General features: G+C 34.6%; 1 protein-coding gene and 1 long non-coding RNA gene across 2 annotated transcripts; both read left to right on the forward strand.

Annotated features, from left to right (window-relative positions):
• The first annotated feature begins 6,010 nt into the window (after nucleotides 1-6,010).
• On the forward strand, nucleotides 6,011-12,148 carry LOC147390939 (uncharacterized). Its single transcript, XR_015170226.1, has 2 exons — nucleotides 6,011-10,385; nucleotides 12,012-12,148. It is a non-coding gene; the product is annotated as an uncharacterized LOC147390939 (long non-coding RNA).
• A 6,072-nt stretch (nucleotides 12,149-18,220) lies between these two features.
• LOC147390940 (agamous-like MADS-box protein AGL61) lies at nucleotides 18,221-19,105 on the forward strand. The gene has a single exon (XM_086460263.1). It carries the CDS (start codon nucleotides 18,316-18,318, stop codon nucleotides 18,979-18,981), a length of 666 nt encoding a protein of 221 aa, XP_086316389.1. The 5' UTR covers nucleotides 18,221-18,315; the 3' UTR covers nucleotides 18,982-19,105.
• The last annotated feature ends 2,992 nt before the right edge of the window (nucleotides 19,106-22,097 follow it).

The raw sequence follows: 22,097 nt of genomic DNA on the forward strand, positions 1-22,097 counted from the left end.
AAGGTGGGTTCAAGGGGGTTTGAACCTAGAACGTGGGAACAACATTTCATGTGTCTTGCCAACTTAGCTAAGTTTTCTAGTAAAAGAGTAACAATATTTTTTGAAAATGCCAATGATGACCATGCCAGTTGATCTCAATGGGAGCATATGCAAACAACCAATCAATACAATCTTATATTGTTGTTGTTTGGCTCCTTCATCCTTTTGACGGATTCATAAAACAATCCTTAAGAAATATTTTATAGTAGATAACATAGGCCCAAAATACCAATGGCTGCCCTGCCAAAAGCTTCTTTTCTTTGGCACAACTGAGGAGGTAGCTACTACATTGCAGCCATATTGGTCCAAAGCAACAGAATGGTATGTAGGTGTTGTCCAACCTATGCTGGATATGTTTGAAACTGTCCCTTTCGGGATTTCAAAAGGAAATGGCTGTTAGATCGTCCTAGTATCAGTATTAGTATTAGAATTGACATCTTGGTGTACTTTGTGGTTTTGCCATTATTCTATTCATCAAAGAGGCTTATCTCAATAGAGCTTACTACAATGGAGGCTATGACAACAAAGAAGGAATGGTTGAGCTCAATGCTCTGTATAGGTTCATGCTTCGAGACGCTTCTGCTAGATGTCTATTTTTCCTCTCTGCCACCCCATTTTTTTGAGGCATGTGAGGACAAGTAACTTGTTTGCATATTCCATGTTTAAGCAAGCACATTTTGAACTCATTTGGTGAGCACTCTCCTCCATTATTAGTCCTTAGACATTTGATCTTACAGTTAAGATCATTTTCTACTTCTTAGCGGAATGCTACAAACTTTCCAAGTACTTCAGATTTTTCTTCCAAAAAATACACCCAAACCTAACGAGAAAAATCATCAATAAACGTCAACATGTAACACACGCCTCCAATAGATGGTACTCTGACTTTTCCAAACACGTCTAAGTGTACTAGTTCAAGTGGTTTCCTTCCCCGAAAAGATGACTCGATGTAAGGAAGTTGATGTGCCTTCCCATATTGACAACCGAGACATACTACATCAGGACGAACATCCAATTAGGGAAACCCTTTCAATAGTTTCTTATTCATCATCTCTTTCAACTTTTTATACCCTACATGTGCAAGTCTAGCATGCCATAGATCAGTAGTTTCCTTCTTTCGAGTTTTATCTACGTATGCATCTTGAGCCAACATCACATAAACTGATTTTACTCTCCTTCCCCCAAAAGAGAGTAGTACCTGAAATCTGTAGTTGCTTGTAGATCTTAACATCATCAAGTCCAAAAAACACAAAATTACCTGATTTTGTTAGTTTAGAAATAGACATCGAGTTCTTCTTCATATTTGGAACATGGTAAATGTCCTTGAGTAGAGAACACTCCTTGTTAGATTGCATCGTGCAGGTAGCATAGCCTACATGAGTAATAGGCAATTTTGCATTGTTTGCTGTCACCACCATCTGCCCTCCTTTTTACTCAGGTTTTCTTGCAAAATTTTGCTCGTCACCTGTCATGTGCTTTGAACACATTGAATCGACTATCCAATCCTTAGAATAGTCTAATTAATTTGATATGTTCGCCTCCATGGAGCTAGTGGAAACAATTATTTTTTGTGGTTGTAAATGCTTTTACGCATGAGCATTGTTGATCTTCAATGATGCACATAAAGGCACTCCAATCATCTTCTTTGTGTTGATCATCATTTGATGTTGCAGTATTCCCTTCCTTTGTTTTCTTCTTTTTTGGAAAACAACAATCTTGCCAAATCTTCCACAGTTGTAGCAAGATTTCTTCATTGCTAAGCTTTGAGCTCGTCTCCTGAGCTCATTAAATTTTGAGACTTCCTCACCTTGACTATCTTCATGCCCCTATTTTGGCTTAGGCTTAGGCTTAGGCTTATACCTTTGCAATGCTTTCTTCCCCGACCAACAAAGAGCACCTCATCATTCTCCTTCAGTGAGACACCAGCCAACCAAGAGGTTTTCTAATTCAAGTAGACTCTGCTAAGTTGGCTATCCTTGGATTTCAATAATGAGCCCATTGTACTCGGGCTTCGGTCCACGAATAATTATTCGCTGCATAAGTGCATCGGTTATTTTAGATTCCTCATCAAGTTGAGAAATCTCATGACAAATCCCTTTGACCTTCATGAAGTATTGAGAAATTGTCATGTTCCCTTGAGAGATTGAACCGATTTCAATATTAAGCATTTGTAATCTTGCATCATTAGTTTAGAGAACATAGTAGCAAATGAATCTCATGCTTCCTTTGGAGTTCTAGCCTCTCGAATATGATCCAACAGTTCCTTTTGGATGGTAGCTTTCAACATGAACAAAGCCTTACCAGCTTTAACCCTCCACTTCTTTGAAACATCTATAGTCTCTTCAATACTGTGAGGTCTGACATCAACACCATTCACCACGTCCCATAGATCCTACCCTTGAAGATATGATTCTATGCAAGACTTCCAGTATTAATCATTTGTGTTGTTCAACTTCTCGATGCCGTTCACTGAATTGACAAGATCCATTTAATTGATCATCCCAATAGTAATGTATAAAGTGATATGCTAAATCTGCAGCCTTCTTAACTTGGTTCTTGATCGAAGTTGCACTACAAAATTATGAGTTTTTAGTGACAATATTATTGTGGCGGCCAAGAGTCCCGTCGCTATAGAACTCGTCTTTTACATACCACCGTTGCTTCCCATCTACCAAATCACTTCTCCGTGCAACTATTCACAAAATTCTTCGCGCGAAAATTACCAATTCAAAAACGTCTCTCTCTTTGCTCTCTCTGTATGTTCTCCTCTGCTAATGGTGGAAATTTGGTAGAAGAGGTATCCTCTCTCTCTCTCTCTGTATGTATCTTCTCATTCAACTTAATCAAATGGTTTAAACAAAATGGCCGAAATCATCTCACTCTCTCTACTCTCTGTATCTTCTCCTCTCCTCTCCAGCTACGATTCTAGGGTTTTCGGAATTAATGGCGGAAATCTACTCTTTCTAACAGATATCTTCTTCTTCGTCTCTTTCTCTATGTATCTTCTCATTCGATTTAATCAAATGGTTTCCACTCGATTTAAGATTTCAGATTGATTTGAGATCAAATGGTGATTTCCACTTGGTTTGATTGGAGATCAAATCGATCTTAATTATTCCATTTTATAGATTGATTTAAAGATCAAAATGCTCAAATCAGTTTTATATTTGAGATCAAGTTATACCTTACACCCATCCCACCTTGGTAGATCTAAATTGTTCTTATTTTGGGTTGGTCGTAGCCCATGGTTTGAAGTTTCATTCCATTTTAGAATGTTTTGGTTGAGATATTTTGGTATCAATTTACAGATGATTCTCTGTTTCCAAATAGAGCCTCACACAGTGTAACCTGATAAATTTGGGGGTCCAACTCAAAACCAATTGGCAATGAGTGGAGAGGCCCAGGAGCTTATAAGGAGAGTGACAAGGCAATTTATGTCCGATGTGGGACTAAACTCAACACGCCCCTGCACGTTTGGGCCAAAACACGTGGAAATATGAATTGGGTGACGTGGAGGAGAGAAAGGCCCGCTTTGATACCATGATAAATTTGGGGGTCTAACTCAAAACCAATTGGCAATGAGTGGAGAGGCCCAGGAGCTTATAAGGAGAGTGACAAGGCAATTTATGTGACTAAACTCAACATAACCATTTTAAGATTGTGCTGATTTTAAGATTGCTTTGTGGAAATGTTTGATTCATCTTGTTTTCTTCTGATGCAACCATTTGGCCCCATGGAGCATTGTTGATCAGCCTATATTGTCCTTCAGGGGAATTGTCCTTGATGGTGGACCTGATCCAATGTTGAAACTGTCATTTTTTTGCAAATCTTTATGATTGTTTTTATTCCTTATATGCATTTTCCTATGTTTTTAACATTATAGTTGTACTTGTAACTAGCGTGTTTGAATTATATATAGCATAAGAGAATCATACTAGTAAACATTAGATATGAATTAACTCTGCCTAACCCTATGAACCAGGTTTGTTCTAAAATGATGAACCCCGAAACTGAACTTGAACCGAGTGAGATGACAAATTGGGTAACATAAGTCTGGATCATTCAATTAGATGCTATTTCCAAGCAAATTTCATAGACACCTTGATCTGTGCTTTTAAATGTGAATAATATACTAGATTGCTAATTAGGTTCTGAATGTAGCAGTTCATGTACTTAATAAAAAAATAATAATAATAGTAATGTAGCAGTCATCGATCCAGGCAAGGCTGAAAACCTTATGGAGCAGAATAGACTGACCTCAGTTTGAGATTTAAGTGCATAAACTTGGCGACTCTAGGAAAGTGATTAAGTGTTTGTATTTAAAGTAAAACAGAGTTGATTATGTGATTATGAATGGTAAAAAACGTTACATAATGCTGCTTGTTGCACACATTTCTATAAATTATTCCTTGACCTGAAACCAGAGTCACAACATCTAAGTTCTTTTTTATGTTTTTTTTTTTTTTTTTTTTGAAAACTTGGAAAAAATTACTAAACAATGGACCAACAATTGAAGAGTCGCGATCCAGAACGGTGTCAATGTGGCACGTTTGGATTGGAGAATACACACATCGGGTTGCATGTATGGCTTGGTCAGGAGCCCAAGGAGTTTCAAACTCCGACTCAAGCGGGCCACATAGACACTGTTTCTATTTTATAAGAACGAGACACCCTATTGGATCTTGAGTCGCAACTAACATGGCGAATCAACAATTTATCTCACCCAACATCTAAGGATTGGCATAGATGCATCAACAATTAGTAGGTACAATCCTTAGCAAACACATTCATAAAGTTATTCCAAGCATTGAGCAATATATCTTTTCAAAAAATCTTGTTTATGCCAAGTAGATGACATGGAAAGATTGTACTTAAATTTTTTTTATTGAACTTGGTGGTTGAGAAGCCAAGTGAAAATTTATTGTCTGTTCCTTTTCATACTATTTTTCACTGTAGGATTCTTGCAAATCAGCAATCTGTGGCAAGATCAAAGGAGAGGAAGATCTGTTACACCAGTGAATTAGAAAGGAAGGTGCAGACACTTCAGACAGAGGCAACCCCCTCTCGGCACAGGTCACAAAGCTATAGGTACGAACTCTCAAGTGGCTCATTTTACATCTACCTGTTAGCAGGAGACACTAAAAAAATGTCCCAAGGTTGTGTTATCCTGTAGATACCTAAGTTGGAAAAATGTCCCAAGGTTCTGTTCACTATTTCGGTTACATATTCTTAGATATTCATCTAAGAGAGGTATTAAAAGAATTCAAAGGCTGTAATTTCTTTGTCAAACATGGTAAATCACTCTCATTTCATCTATAGATTTGGGTGCTGCCAAACAACTTAAATCATTTTATGTTTACTTTTATTTATATCACCTTCTTGTTGTGAAATTGGGTTCTGACCTACATTACACTAAATTTTGTGGGCTAACAATTTGACAACAATGATGATCTAAATGTTCTGTTCATATAAGCATCATGTTCTTGATGATCTGCAGTCTAGAAATGTATCTTTGTCTCCGACATGAGAAATGGTTGAATGGAAGTGTAAGACTATGGATGGTAGGTCATAAAACATAAACAATGATTGAACCTGTATCAACTACTTTTCTTTGTAATACTTATGAGCAAAAAAGTATCCCAACTCTCAAAATCAAATGAAGATGAAGAGAATAGAATTTCTGATAACATTTAGTGGGTGGGGTATTGATTGTTTTACAGCCCTTTTGTTGTATTTAACATAATAACTTGTGCTGATAGACAAATTCATCATGCCATGTTAGAACAATACAAGCATTTATTGTTCTGTTTCCATATTTTTTTCGGAATCTTAGATGTAGGCCCATGCTCATATCATCTTCATGTTCATTTTGTTTGTACACCCAACACCATCACATGTACCGGTTTTTTGTTGTTATAAGGTAAGCTATCTGTTATGAAGCTCTAATGTTTATTTGAATAAAGAATTCAAATGCACAAGTGGTTCTGATGCAACATCAATTGATTGATGGATAAGAACACTAAATGAGCAAACCCATGTGATGCTTTATGAGGTGTAGGTCCCTAAGAAACAATGAATTAAGTAATTGAAGCTCAATGGTAAGTTATGCTTTCAAGAGGCCTCTACACAAACAATGAATCTGCACTTACCATCTCTTTATAGAGCTTATTGGGGTCGTGCTGAGGTGGCATTGGATTTACTGCAATTTTTTACATTTCTGACGTGGAGGTCGTGAACTTATTATTCTATTTTTGGTAGAATTTAGAATTTTAAATCATGCACCTTATTATGATTCGTGACCATTTGCCAAGTATGTAATGTTGTTTATGGTATGTAAATCGGAAACACTGGATCATCCCACATTAAAGAAATAGATTAGTACTTACATCCACATCCAGCTATATAAAGAAAGCTCTCTGCTTCACACTCATAAAAATCCAAATATGGAGAGAATCATCTTTCACATTTATCTCACAAACGGTTACTGTGAACACTAGATGTGAATTGTGGAGCAAGAAGGTAGAGTTGAATAGGGGATAGTGAGTACTGATCAGATGGGACTAAATTATTATTATTTCGGCTCATTCCATTATTTAGAGGAGTGCATAATAACAGTGAGGCTAAATTTGTAAATAGCTACTGACTGCTATTTTGTTACTCATCCTGTATTCAATTGAGTTCTAGAACAAGTGACTTGTATCTTCACCTCTTGTCAAGGCACTACAAGAATCCTTTTAACTAGTCCCTCTACATTAAGGTTTTAATGAAAATAAGAGGTGCACTGGTGTTATAACAGTAATGATGACCTTTACAACTGCACATTTTTATTTTTATTTTACCTTTGCAATATTTGTTGTTGTATATGATGTGCTACTCCCTTGATTTATAAATATTAATTTATTTGTAAAAATATGAAATAAATGAAGTTCTAATAGTTTACAAGTTAAATATAAGAGTTTATGAACCACGGGCATTTCTAATGTCATCATCATTAATCAATTATTAACAATCATTTTTAAAACCTTCATCTAATCAACCCTTTAGGAACACCTTTTTATTTTTCATGAATACTTTTGAGTAGATCACTTCATTTCTCCATTATGAAATGGCATATTGTGGGACAGTGATGTGGTAGCTGCTACTGTTGTGGTATAAGTAAGAGATGGCATTATGAAAGGGAAGCAATTGTTGGCACATGGCAGTGAGGTTGTGTATTTGAGAAGGAAGGTGGAAGCCAACTGTTGGCACATGGCAGTGAGGCTGTGTATTTGAATAGGAAGGTGGAAGCTGTTATGGATATGAAATGGCAGCAGGTGACTGCTGTTATGACACATGGCTGCTACTGTGGTATAGGTGGGAAATGGGGACAGCTGCTGCTGTGGCTACTGCTGTGTTTGTGTTCAATGAGAGTGTTCTGTGTTTTTTAGATCATTAGTGTTCTGTGTTTTTTTGGATTTGTGATTGGAAACCCAGTAGCAGCTAATACGTCCACCACACTTGTCTTAACCAGCTGTTTAAGAAAATCCCAGCCAATAGGTGGCATATGATTCAGAAATATGAGTTGATTATTTGATCTTGGCAATGCATAGTATGGAAGTTGAGTCCTTTGAGAACTATGAACCTATGATTTGTCACATAGTTCTCAAGTGTTGTGTATTATCTTTGTTGTGCATACTACCATTGGATTCAATGTAGTTTTTACATTTATAGTTTTTTATCAATCAAGTCTGCTTGCTTAACAAATACTGAAGATATGTTTGCTACATGTGCCCTTCATTATGAATGTCCAATTGATGGGCCATATCTGATATTGCACACACTTTCCAGACTTGCATTGTTCTATCAATTGCATTAGTAATCTATTAACTTCAACTATTGCTTATGAAATTAAGCCATTTAAGATGGCTTAAAATCAATATGCCACTGTCTTTCTCAGTCTAGACTTGGTTGTCTTGGCTTCTCAGCTGATTCTCTAACACGCAAATAACTTTTAACTCAATCCATGAATAGTTGCCACTGGTTTGTTTGGATACAGGATTACGTTGATTTCCTATTTTTACCATCACTGTTGTGCGTGTTAGTGGCATCTGCTTTTGATACCACCTTTACTTGTACCTTCCAATCACAAATCCATATCTAAGACCCTTTTTGACAAACACACACCTACCAATGAACTTGCACTCACATGGTCTCATACAACAGCGGTATCTGATTCTTCTCTGTGCAAGCAAATAGAACACAAAATCCTACCCACACATAGGATTTTACATACTTACTTCATAAGCTTGTAGATCCGAACACTACAGACATGGTTTGTAGATCCGAAATTCAAAGAGCTGCCTAAGGTCCTTTCCAATAAATATGAGCTTTGAAGTCATCAACACCCAAAGCTTATAAAACCAGTGGGGACCTCTTTAGAAGTATAAGCACTCATACATTGTAGAACAAGGACTGTCCTCTGTAATCTATAAACAAAAACTTTTTTGTACTCCAAAATAATTGACACAGTTAAGATTTTAAAAATATCCTTCATCCAACATATTTAGGAAAGAAAAACATTTACATGTTGCCTTATTTGGTTCTGATACAATTGTTGGAATTCGTTTTATTATGTGTAGTTGAACGTTTATTTTACAAATAGCTCGGAATTATGAATAGGTCCACTTTATGTAATATTGAGCAAATAAATGCGGAGTTGTGAAAGGAAAGATGACGAGAAAAATTACTACAAGTCTTCTTTGCTACCCAATAAAGTTTCCCTCGAAGTTAGTTTTGGTATTTCTTTCTGTACTGCAATTGTTTATTTAGATAATTAGTTAAATTTCTTACTATTTCTCCAACATTTTGCTTTATATGTTCAACACTTTTTACTTGATGTATTTTAGAGCAGAGGACATTAGCCAACTAGAACCGCTCAATAAGCCCATAAGCTTTTAATGCTGATTCAATATCATCAATCATCATTCTTCTTTTTGTAGATTCCATTCAAAATCTCTTTCTTTATCTTGTGGACAAACTTCTTTGGTCAAAATTCTTACATTCTTAGATTAATTGAAGGGACATCATTGTTCTGAATTTCTGTTTCCTTGATCATTTGAATGGGGAGTCAATAGATCATATCTTTATGTATTGCAAGCTAGCACATGAGGTATGGTCTAACTTTTCGTTGCTATTTGTAATAGCTGGATGCGTTCCTTGGTCTTTGTGTTCCTTATTCAAAGGTTGGATGTCGTTGAATTGTACATCTTCAATCCGCCCTTGAAAGGGGAGGAACCAGTGAGCCTTTGAGCGTAAGTAAAAATCTTGTCAGAAAATTATCTCAATGTTGGGATTTTGGTATTGATGTTTGTAAAATCTTTAAAGAATTCAAAGGGGCGTCCTTTGGGACTTAATAGGTAGATGGGATCAGGTTTGTTATATTTCAAAGGATCAGTTTTCTATTTTGGATGTGGTTTGTTTTATATTTGATTGGCTACCTTGACTGCCTTCTTTTCAATGTAAGTGTAGATATGAAGAAGAAAGAAAAAAGCAGGTTGGAGGTCATCTTGGATCAAAGGCTCATATTCTTCTTCTTTTTCGGGCATGGTCGTACTAGGGAGGCTGTTGGATTTTTTGTAGATTCTGCAAAGTACCCAATCTTCCAACTGAAAAAACATCAATACGAGTGATTTCAAATTACAGAAAAAACTATAGAGAAATTTTTTTTACAAGCAATGATGTGGGAGTCTACTCCTAAGCAAGCCAAAGAGAAATGTATCTCTCAAACTAATCAATATGATTAGTAGAAAATCTGTCTTTCATACATATATATATATAAAAGGGCTCGTCTACCCTATTCAGGCTAGAAAGCCTTACTTGGGCTTATGGGTGCACCACATAATTCTTGAATTCATACACTTCATTCCAACAATCTAAAGGTGATTATCAGTTGACTTGGCTAGATTATGTTATTTGGTGAAATTACATGTGTCATGGTATAATTCATTTACCATATGATGTTTATGTCCTCACTACAAAACTACCAAACACCTATTATCTATATTAGATGCAGTCTGGAAACTACTTGTAGTTGGTTGATTTCTTGAATTTAAGATGAAAATTGGTTGTTCCTCAAATTTTAACTATGTAAGCATTGCATTTAGTATTAGCAAAGGCAATGTTCAAGAATTAGGGTAGGTGCCCACCTCAGTCATCTATAAAGAAAGGTGTAGAAAGACTGTCTATCACAGCAAACTGCATATTCTTAGATGGTTTCTAATGACGCTTCAACATTTTTCTTTGTTTTTTTTGCAGGCCAGAGTTTTATAAAGGTGGCGAAGTGTCCAATATCTCCACCTCTTGTCAAGGTCTGTGTCTCAGACTGAATATTTCTCTGTTAGAGGATTGGGTTCCATGTTTGAAACATTTTCATGGCAAGGCTTATCTATATTTCTGAATGATTGAGTTGATATAATGCATATAATTGACATCTCCACACATTCATTTCAAAACATGCTTTCTCACTTCCTACCAAACCTTTTGTTATCTTGTACCCACACTGGTGATGTTCTTCATTAGTTGACTGTGCCATTCCATGCAGGCCTATTGATCAGAAATGATCATTAAAAAACAAATATAAAGCACAAGCAAAACTCATAAAAAAAACAAAAAAATAAACTACGAGCAAACAACAAATGATTATTTTGAGCCTTGCATCCATTACGAATTTGACATTTTGGTCACCCAACCCCCACCCACCCAAATTACAACAAAAAGGAAATTTTCTGTAAGACCTTAAAAAACTATGCAATCCAGATGGTTCTTAGTTTTTTTTTTTTTTTACCCAAAGAAAGAAAATGTTGAAAACAAGAGGGATGGAAGTGTTCTGTTTAAAATTTCAGCATAAACACTTTAATTTGGTGTATTATAGGTGAATGTCACTCGGCCTAAGTAGAAATTGACAAAACTCGCCATAAATTCAGCTAATTTGATACGATTGGTGTTGAAAATCCATTCTAGAACCTCTCTCAAGGTAGCAAGATTCCACTTCAAGCCTTCAAGCTTCTTATTGTTTTTCTAGCTCTTCTTCCCTTCTTTTCAGAAGCTTCTCATTTGTTTTAAGCAAAGAAATCCTAATCTCAGATCATGGTGTATACCCCTAAATACCCTACATATTACAATGTAGCCCAATACTATCAACCACAACCCTGTCAGCCCTTTGGGAATCATTTAACACACTAGTCATGCACGTGTACACACACACACACACACACACACCACTCAACTAGACAGACATTTAACACCACTCTATTCCAGCATTTAACTTCATCACCTTTTTCTTACACTTTGAGCATAACAGGTCCACTGACACTATAGTTTTCTGAAACAGTAATAGAGTCACTTGTACTTCAATACTTCATCTTAGAAAAACATGCATTTTTGTTATTTTATCTTATAGTGATCTGTTTTTATATTTATAGTGATCTATTTTTATATGAGTCATTTTTCATGAGCCCATCAATCCCAACTCATTAAGCTATTAGATATCTTCTTGTTTTGACAATTTGAAACACATCATGGTTAACAACTTGACATTGTAGGAGACCTGCTCTGACTCATGTGAGAATGCTAAACCAAGTTTGCAGTGTAAGTGTGTTAAATTGTGAGTTTGACAAGGCTTATCTATATTTCTAAATGATCGAGTTGATGCAATGCATATCGAAATGTGACGATACAATGTATTTTCTTGAGAAATTTTACCACCTTATATGATAAGAGTCAATGCTTCAACATATATCTTGATTGAGCTAGACTTTTTTAATCTGTTCAGAACAAATATTTATTTTTAATGCTAGTCCTTGTATGAGGTGTTAGTGAATTTAACTTGTTTTAGTATTAAATAAAGCATAACTTGTTGCATATGCTTTTCCACAATTAGTACATAGAACATATTTATTGATATGCCTAATTTGATTAATGTATATGCATTGTAGGTTGATGAGCAGCACGACCAACCCCACAATGATCAATGTCCACAACAACCACCATGATAGATAGTTTTTGTTTTTTGAGTGATAAACATGGATTTATAAGCATTGACTCTTAATTCAATCGACTTATTATTTTGTTATACTTGTCTCTTAACTAATTTGATTTACTAAGTAATTATGTTTAATTAACAGGTTATATAAAAATAGGTATTTAATTACAAATAATTTTAAAATAAAAGAAATTAAAAAAATAAATAAATCTTATTAGAGACGGCCATTACCACCACTATTGGCATTCCAAATCGTATTTATAGTTACGGTAAAAAACTAATTAGCGGCGGTCACTATAGGTCTCATTTATATCTATAGCGATGGTAATACAATCAATTAGCGGCGATTTTTGACTGCCATCATAAGTCTCATTTATATCTATAGCGACCGTAATACACAATTAGCGGCGGTTTTTTACCTTCACTATAGGTCTCACTCATATCTATAGCGACGGTAATACAATCAATTAGCGGCGGTTTTTTACCGCCACTATAGGGCTCCATATACGCCACCTATAGTGGCGTTACACGTGGCCATCACTATTAATAATAGTGGCAGTTTTTTGGTATTTGCGGCGGTTTTTGACCCCCGCTAAAACCCTAAAATTTTGTAGTGTTGTTCTGGATCTGCTTCTCTCTTTGATTGAGAACGCCAAACTTTTTTCTCTGATACCAAAATGTTGAACACAAGCACCAAAATCTATTTTATTTATTGCTGAATTTGTAGATGATTATAATAACAAAAAACCAAAAATACAGTGCAACACTACTAACAAACTTCCCAGAAATACTACACTACTCAACAATGTTCTTAGAATATATCACCAACTAAGTTGACTCAGAAAAAGAAGCAACTAATTCCTAAAATTCTACTACTAAAATAGAAACAGTCATTGGGATTGTTTTCTATCACACATTCTCATTCAAACACAGAGATGGTGATGAGTCTCAACATTTGTAAAGTAAGAGGAGGAAGAGTAGATTATATATGATAGTCTGAAGGAGTGGAGACCACAACCATTCAGTCAGCCACAAAGTTATCCATTATCTAATCATCTCTTTTTTATTGTTTCAACACCTTCTTGTTGTTGCTACTCTCACATATCACCAATCACAACATGGCTTCGACTACTCTCTCTGTAGCCAATTCATCCCTTTAGGTTCATTTCTTTTTTCACTTCTAATAATAATGTGTTGTTCTTAATAATTAGTATTCTAGTTAGTAATGTATGATTATATGTGATGTGGTTTTTTTTAAATCTTTAATGGGGCAGTGCGTGGGCAAGCCAATGAGGAAAAAGGGGTTCTTTGAATTCTCGGGACTTCGCAACTCCTCTCCAAAGATTTTCTCTCTGTCATTGCCTTCCAAACCTCAATTGTCAGTTTACTAATTGGCCGAGTTTTCTAATTTAATTAATTAGATGGAGTACCCAGATTTAATTGTTGCTTGTATAAAAAAATGTCTACACCATTGGATTGGAATTGGGATATCTCATTGTAGACACCCCATTTTTGCACTAGCTTGATTAATCAACTTGTCAACCCGATTGCGACAGTTTCCAATGATAGACGAATATTTTAAAGTTTTTATTTGTTACTAAATATGTTTCTAAAGCTCGGATGAGATATTTCAAGCAATCAAAACTTTAGAAACCACGTTACATTAGGAAGATATGACTCAAAACATAGAAATCATCATTTTCAGATAAAAAGAAATTTTACGAGAAAAATCAGAATACCCCTGACATCAAAATATCTCTAGAGCTTACATTAGGTTTAGGAAAACCCTTTTAAACAGATAAAACAACAAACTAAAACCAAATAAACAGTTTCGCTAATTATCACAAAATTCGACAAAATTATGAAAACACTCCTCATAGGATCCATAATCATTTCACGTCAAAAACGCAGAAGTGATACAAACCAATACTCTCATTAAATTCTTTACGAAAGATTAATTCCAAAACATCAAAAAAGAACATCTCAACCCAAAAGTCCTCTTTGAAGGTAAAGCGATAATTTTTCAACTCTAAAATTCAAAATTTTGAAACTAATAATCAAAACATTAATTAACGTTAAGTGAAATATTAATAAATGAAATTAAAATTTTTGAACAGATAAAATCAATTCATTAAGCCTAAGGGCTAAATTTTAAGTGGTGACCTATTTACTTAAGTGAGGCCCACTTGATAGTTAATAAAGAACCCTTCAACCGGGGGTTTCAAAGAATTCAGAATAATTTAATAAAGAACCCTCAATTGAGAGAGAGAGAGGGGGGGGGGGAGGGGGTTCTCCAAAAAATAAAAAATTAAGTTTAAAAATTCAAATAAAATCTAAGTAATTCCTAATCTTAATAATTTAACATATTAATTAGAGATAGATCTTATCTCTAAGAGATCTAATCCAAACCCCAATCTTCACAAAGTTTTTTAAAAAGGAGCCTCCACCACCTAATTTTGTAGGTCAAGAAAAATCCTAGAAAAATTAGGTAAAAAACTCTTCTAATACTGTCCAAAATTCTAAATTTAAAGTCCCAAGTCCATACCTAACCCCCAAGCTCTAATTTTCACCTAAAAAAATATAAATACTTATAAACTCTTAAGAACATCTCGAAAAGTTAGTAAAATATCCAGATTCAAGAGAAGAAAGTCTAATCTCGAAGATCGAAGGCAGATCTAATAGTGGAGATAAAAGTGAGAAGATTCACGTGAGGAACGTTCACCTTTAGTTTTTGAGGGAATTAATTGTCGTGGTCATTCAGGTAAAGGAAGGTAACTTTTATTTTATTTTTTTAGGACGTTTATTGCAATGTAAATTTTGGGGAAAAGTAGAAATCAGCATTCGCCGAGCGGGAATTGTGCCTAATACTTTCCAATCCTGTAACTTGATCCCCGTACCCACAATCTTTTCGTAGTTTAGTATTTCTTATTCTTTAAAGTCATGTTTCGGTTCCAAGATCGTAAAACTATGTAGCGACTCTCAAAAAGTAAAAGCGGATCCGCACTCATGGATCGTGACACTTTCACTCATTGAATTTTTTTTTTTTCTTTAAATTTGTTCTACAACTGTTAAAATACATTACATGTGATCTAAACATCCCATCTATTTAGTTAGTGATTTGGAGTACGACGATATGTGGATAGTTTTTTTTTTTTTTTTTTGTGGGGGGGGGGGGGGGGGGAAGTGGGGTATAAAAAGCCCATAGTCATCTTCCTAACCCGGCCCGACCTGACCTTGGTTTTTTGAAGTCCAGTCCGATTTGAGGCTGATCAGCCCGCCCTAGTAAGCTCTGTGGATGCATTCACCACAAAATATATTGATTTTAATTATTAAATTAATTTCATTTTTTTTTTTTTTAACAAAATAGCATATACCAACAAACTTAACAAATAATTGTCGGTAAAAGTGTAAACAAGCAACAACAAAAAATAAAATCTCACCAAACATTTTCTAGAAAATAGGGGATATAGTGATGGTAGCTTTATGTGGCTGTTGCTAAAACTTTTACCAGCGAGTTAAATAGTGACACATGGCGACAAAAAACTTGGCCGTCGGTGCAACATGTAACGGCGCTCTTGTTGATATTATTTAGTAAACCCTCGTTGAACTGATTTAAAATAATAATAATAATAATAATAATAATGTAATTTCCAACCGTTGAGTACCTAAAAGTTTCTACAATGCAAAGCAAACATTCTTGTATGGAAATCAGATTCATAACTTCCTTAGCTGATATGGTGTAAATCATTATTTTGGTCATATAATAACTAGTAAGGTATTTTGGTGTCAAAATTCAGAACCTCATTTGGCAAAATACTTTAATATCAATTAAGGGACCGTTTAATAACCATTCCAATTAAAATCAATTTTGGATATGTATACTAGTTTTCCCATAAATTTCTTTATTTGGTGTATATTCTTGCTTACAAGTAATTGTGTGCTAAGCTGATGGATCAATAGCATGTCAACTAGTGTATATAAAAAATGCAAAACCCAACCACATAAACTACTTGACATTTGACACACTTTTCTCGACTCATAACCCTAAATTTTCAATACACGAATCTCCATGCCATTGACTAATCAGCTTAGAACCATTTTTTCCTTAAAAGTCGTGTTGGAGTGACATTAAAATTTACATCAATTCACACTTTGCTCATGCGGAAGTGTGTACGATGAATGAAAAACATCTATAGTTTTGTACACACATCCATGTGAGTAAAGTGTGAATTTTTTAACAAATTTCTATTCATCATTTTGGTGGATCGATTCTTATTTAATGTCTCAGAGATAATTTCATTAATTGCTTTTAAGAAAAGTTGAAGTAGCAAAATCTCTTGCCTCCCATTATGCAAGATATCCACTACTTTAAGAAGAAAAAAAAAAGGGGAAATTTGTCGAGACTTTTTTAAAGATTATGTGAAAAAGAGTTAAATTCAACGGACTTCGGTGTTGAATTTATCACTTTTTTCACATAGTAATCTCCAAGTATTGTAATCACCAAAAAGATTATTATAGCAATAACTAACAAGCCTAAGATTAAAATCCATCTATAATGTCATAAGTGAAACACAAACGGATCACTTTGTCACTAATTCTGCATGTGGGGGGACTTTTTTATGCAACCATTCATAAATCATGTCCTTCACCTCTATTTCCCATGGATACCCCCTTGTACTCAAGGGTGGAGCCAGAATTTTTGGTCAATGAGGTTAAATGCTAACTTGGTCGATGGGTAATCTTAACTTCCTTCCATGCAAATGTTGGGTCGTCACTGTAAACAATTTTTGGCCAATGATATCTAACTGGGCAAATCTATCTGTTGCAATTTTATTTACAAAACTCCCTTATTTTGTTAAGTTTATCACTTTAACGAACCTTACTTTATGAATCAAGCTATCGTGACTAACTTAGTAAGATTTGAAATCTTACTAAAGGTTGTTGGGCTCACATGGATTATCAAATTAGAAATCCAACAACACAGCCTTTTAGATTTCATGAAAAAACTCAAATTAAAAAAATAAAAATTGAGTTCGGTGGTAGGTGTTGAAAATAGATGACTAGCCAACTCCATATTTAAAACTAAAATAAAACTGTGAAAATTAATGTTTTTTCAAAATTATTTTTTTAAAGTTCTTAGAATCATGTTTTTTATAACTACGATCATGTTTTTGGATGCCACAAATTGAAGTGGTCAGAATCCACTTCCAAGTACAGGTATCAATGGGTAGCCATTTAACTGAAATTGAATCGGAACCAAAATCGAAAACACCGGTTCAAATTCTCTTTTTATTGGAACCAATTAGAGCTAGGTCTAAAATGGAACCAAACCAATAAGAACCGGAACCATTAGGTTATATCCAATGGATACCCGTGGGTACCTAGAATCGATTTATTTTGTCATTTATTTTCATATTATAAATAATTTAAGATATTTTTTATTTGAAAATAAATGCATGTTATATAAAATTCTTCAAATTTTCATATAAATTAATCTCATAAATTTGAATTTTATGAGGTGGATTCCTACTAGGTTTTTTATAATAAAAATGCAATCTGCCCGGTAAATCTCTCTTATTAACGTTTTTTATTCGTTAGTTGTATTATTATCTAATTAATTACAGTTATTTTCGTGCTGTCAAAGATTGAAAATAAAAGGTTACTTTGGTCATTTTAACACGTAAAGGTTTGATCAGAGAGAGTTTTGCCTCTAGTGTGTGCCACGTCAAGCCTAACAAGGGTAGTTTTGTAAATTAAAGTTTTAATTGATACAAGTTGGGGGCATGTGATTGGTGGATCACAGATTCTGTGAGCACTATCAGCCACAATTTGTGAACAAATTTATTCTTTTTGAGTCTTGATAATATGACTCACTAGGTCGCATACTCAATCGATTCCATGACGTCGATTCCATGACGTGGAAAATTTGGGAACCGTAGATATGTACGCCTCGGGATATACTATTACGGGGAAGTGAAAATTGAATCCCGATGCATTTAGATCTACGGTATCCGAACTTGTCACATCATGAAGTCGATTGAGTATGCCACTGGCGAGTCATATTATCACGACTCTGTTTTTTTTTTTTCTCTTGAAGAAATAGATGCAACTCAACAAACAGAAACCAAGTTCTCTCGCTCTCCCTCAAAAAAAAAAAATCAAATTGTTTCCTTTTTCTATTCTTCTTCCTTCTTGACTAACTGAGTTTTGTTTTCCAAAACTCAGCAAAATTTCTATTTGAAGCATCGTGAGAAATAATGGGAAAGAGAAAGATTCAAATAGAGAAGATTGAAAGTCAAAGCAAATTACAGGTAACTTTCTCCAAGAGAAGAAAAGGGCTTTTCGGAAAAGCTGTTGAGTTTTGCCGTCTTTCTGATACACAGATTGCCGTTATCGTCTTCTTACTTGCTGGAAAACCCTTCTGCTTTGGTCACTCTTCAGTTGATTCTGTTATCAACCGTTATTACAATGGAGGATCTAATTCTAATTCCAATTCCAATTCAACAGTCTCTGATTCAGATTCTAACCACAACAGATCAGAAGATCAATCGGTAGTTTTTGATCAAATTAGGGATTTGGAGTTAATTTTGAGGAAGATGGAGGAAGAGAGGAGTAGGTTTTGGTGGGAAAAGATACAGGTTGAAGAGATTAATTCTTTGGAGAAACTTGAGGTTTTGGATAAAAAGTTGAGTGAACTTGGAGAGAACGTATTGAATCGGCTTGATCAGAAACAAAAGCTTGAGGAAGAATCCTCAAGGAGGATTGTTGATCCAAATTGCAGTGATGATGAAGAAATGGAGGCTTTTTTAAAAGAGGTTATTGTGATGATGATGTTGAGTGGCCTGTTGTTGTTGAAGAAGAAGAAGATCTTTTGCTCATCGAATTTCCATCACTTTGATGGTTTGATTCTTTATGTACTATAATATACTGTTTTCTATTTTAATTCTTAAATTTTGGAGAAAATAAAGATGTTGATTCTTTGTATTTGTTTTCATAAGGTTTGTAGAGATTTTTCTATTTTTCTTTAAATCTATTTAGGTTCTGTAATTGATTATTTGTGTTTCTTTTTTATGATTTTTGTCGGTTTTTATTTATTTATTATTTTTAATTTTAATTAAAGCGGTATTTGAATCCACATCTCCTTCCCTCCAACTCCGAGTGAAGGACTTTACAAGTGTTGATTAAGTCAAATTAAGTCAAAACTCACGAGTAAGCTCGGATGAGTCAAATAATAACGTGTTAAGTTTTCATTAGTTGAAAATAATTATATATTCTATTAGCACACCAATTTTTACTTACAACACACCAATGATCAAACCATTGGTGTGTTATAAGTAAAATTTTGTGTTATAATTGAAGCTCTCAGTATATAAATATGTGGGAGGTAATTTTCCAACCAGTGGTAAAGTAACGTGTCGCCATCAGATTTGAATCAGATTCGCTTAATATTACTCTCGTTCGATAAAATGCATAAGTAAGCGCCTTAGCCAGATTCCGTGGAATCTTAAAGTTAAGGAAAAATTATGTAATGATCTCTAATGGAAGGTTTTCTTTCTAATTAGTCCTTAAGTTTTAGGCTTCTCTTATTAGTCCATTTAGTAAAACTTTCTTTTCTTAATAGTCCCTCAACCTCATCATAGGTTATAATATCGAAATTATCCTATTTTCACCTTCTCATATACTTGGGTTTTCCAATAGTGATTCCAATAATTTCCGACAATTTTTTATCGTGAATGACGAATAAAAATGATATACTTCTCATTTTGCACTTTTAGAAGTACTTTTTTTTTTTCCAACGATTTATAACCAAAATAAAGCCGGGGTTTTCCAATTGTTTTGGTTTGTTTTTGCATGAAATTCTATCAAGGAAATCATCTACACAAATCATTATGCCAAGCTTTAAGTTGATCTTTTCATGTACTTTAGTGAGAAAAACTCAAAAAAAAAAAAAACAAAAAACATGTGTGGGTTTTACCATGTCGAGTTTGACAAATTTTATTTTTGAGTTCAATATTTTTATTGTCGAGTTTCGACACTTGAAGAAAAAAAAAAGTTGTCGACCTCACCAAGTTTTAATTATTGTCGAGCTCAATGTGAGTTTTAGCATTCTAAGGATGATTAGTAACCAAGATACATGGATCATACTATAGTATACGATCTTTAGGTTATGCCACAGATAGTCGGACACAATCTCACACATTTAAGAGAGAGAACTAGACATATCAGTAACTAAACCGACTTGGATAGAAATTCTGGGAGTGAATGGGTAAACTTCTCTCTATATTTGTGCAAGTGATCATATATACCTTTTACACTTTTGACAACCCTGTATCACTTATCTTTCATGGTGTTGAATATTGATTATAACATTACATTTTCCTTGTTTAGTGGTTCGTGACTTCTCTAGTAGGGCACCTTAACTAAATTGATCTTCATATGCTTATTTGAGAAATTGACTAGTATACAGGGACAGATTTACAATGGAGGGAAAAAATATTAAGCAGATCATGCTTTGGAGCTTAAGTTTACAGTGTTATAGGATTATAAATGGTCGATAATTGCTAAAAGGATTTCATTTATTATTATGTATTATTGTGTGTTATCGTGAATAGCTGCATTGATGTGTCCTGCAGGCTATAAATAAAGAATGCACATTTGGTTTTCGATCTTTTCTGTCTTTTGATACACATTGGAATATAATAGACCAGGTGAAAGGGTTGACTTGAAGAAGAGAAATCCTGCTGATTTTGCTATATGGAAAGTGAGTCCATGGACAATAACTGCTTATTTGTTTGACAATGGATATAAGATCTATTAATAAAAACAAAGAAAAGAGTCGAGAATACCTACCTCATAAAAACACAGACTAGGAAGGTAACTCTCAAAACACACCCCAAAACCCACACACACAAGGCCATGACAGTCTACAAAATAACCATTTTGTGTTTTTAAAATGTATATGCACTCTGCAAAGGAGGGTGAGCCATTTTGGGAGAGTCCAGGGGGTGAGGAAGGTCGGGATGGCACATCGAGTGCTTCTTATTTGGGTAACTCTTTTGACATACATGGTGGAGGGATGGGCCTTGTGTTCTCTCACCACGAAAATGAAATTGTGAAGAGTTGTGCTGCCTGTAACAAGAGCAATATAAGCTACTAGATGCACAATGGACTTCTCACTATTGATTCTGAGAAAATGTCAAAGTTGGTAGGGAACTTCTTCAATATTTGACAAGTAAATACCGAACATCCAAGTAGGCTTTACCATCTACATAGTCTTCATTAAAGCTGGCTCTGTCACATCTTGAGCATTTTAACTTCCCATCTAAGCTAACTTGGTTGATGGATTATTTTAAAATTGTGAATGTGAGCCTGTTCAGATGACAGACCTTTACCATCCACTGGCATATCACCTCCCCATCAATGTCGGTGAAATACTCGTAAATGAGAACAACACAATTTACCTGGCAATCCAAATATGGATTATCTAAATTTTCAATAAACAGCATATTGTACATTGAGGTGACACTGAAATCCTTGTGGGTGCGTATTAATTCCTTCACCTTTGATGCTACAAAAGCAACTTCAAGAGGTCAATGCAGTGTCAACTACTAATTCTGTCGAAAACCATAAGGTAATGTGCAGTATATTATGTCATTCTGTTGTGCGGTATCTTGATATGATTGTACTTGTCAAGAACATATGCAAGACCTTGTTTATCAGTCTTCAAACTCATTTTTTAGTATGTTGGGGAGTTATAGAAACCTTTGGACTTATAAAAGTCATAAGAAAAATGAATTAAAATGACTTCTTCCAAGGGAAATAATCTTAGCAATTCCATCTGTACCTTGTGAATTTCAACCATCTTTCTTTGTAGAGCAAGAAACCAGTATATGGTCTTAAGGGGATTTTAAAGGACTGTCATATGTATTTGGTTTTTTTTTTTTTTTTTTTTCTTTTCTTTTCTTTTAAAGAACTTGAAGATTTTCATCCTTTGATTTCATGTGATTTCATTGAAGCTTTTCTAGTATTCTTCTGAGTT

This window comes from Akebia trifoliata, chromosome 11 (genome assembly GCF_017979445.1).
Source record: "Akebia trifoliata isolate Shusen 1 chromosome 11, ASM1797944v1, whole genome shotgun sequence".
In the NCBI taxonomy this organism is placed as follows: Eukaryota; Viridiplantae; Streptophyta; class Magnoliopsida; order Ranunculales; family Lardizabalaceae; genus Akebia; species Akebia trifoliata.

What these genes read in the sequence shown, in the direction of transcription:
- LOC147390940 (XM_086460263.1), top strand. Translation starts at nt 18,316, where the DNA reads ATGGGAAAGAGAAAGATTCAAATAGAGAAGATTGAAAGTCAAAGCAAA.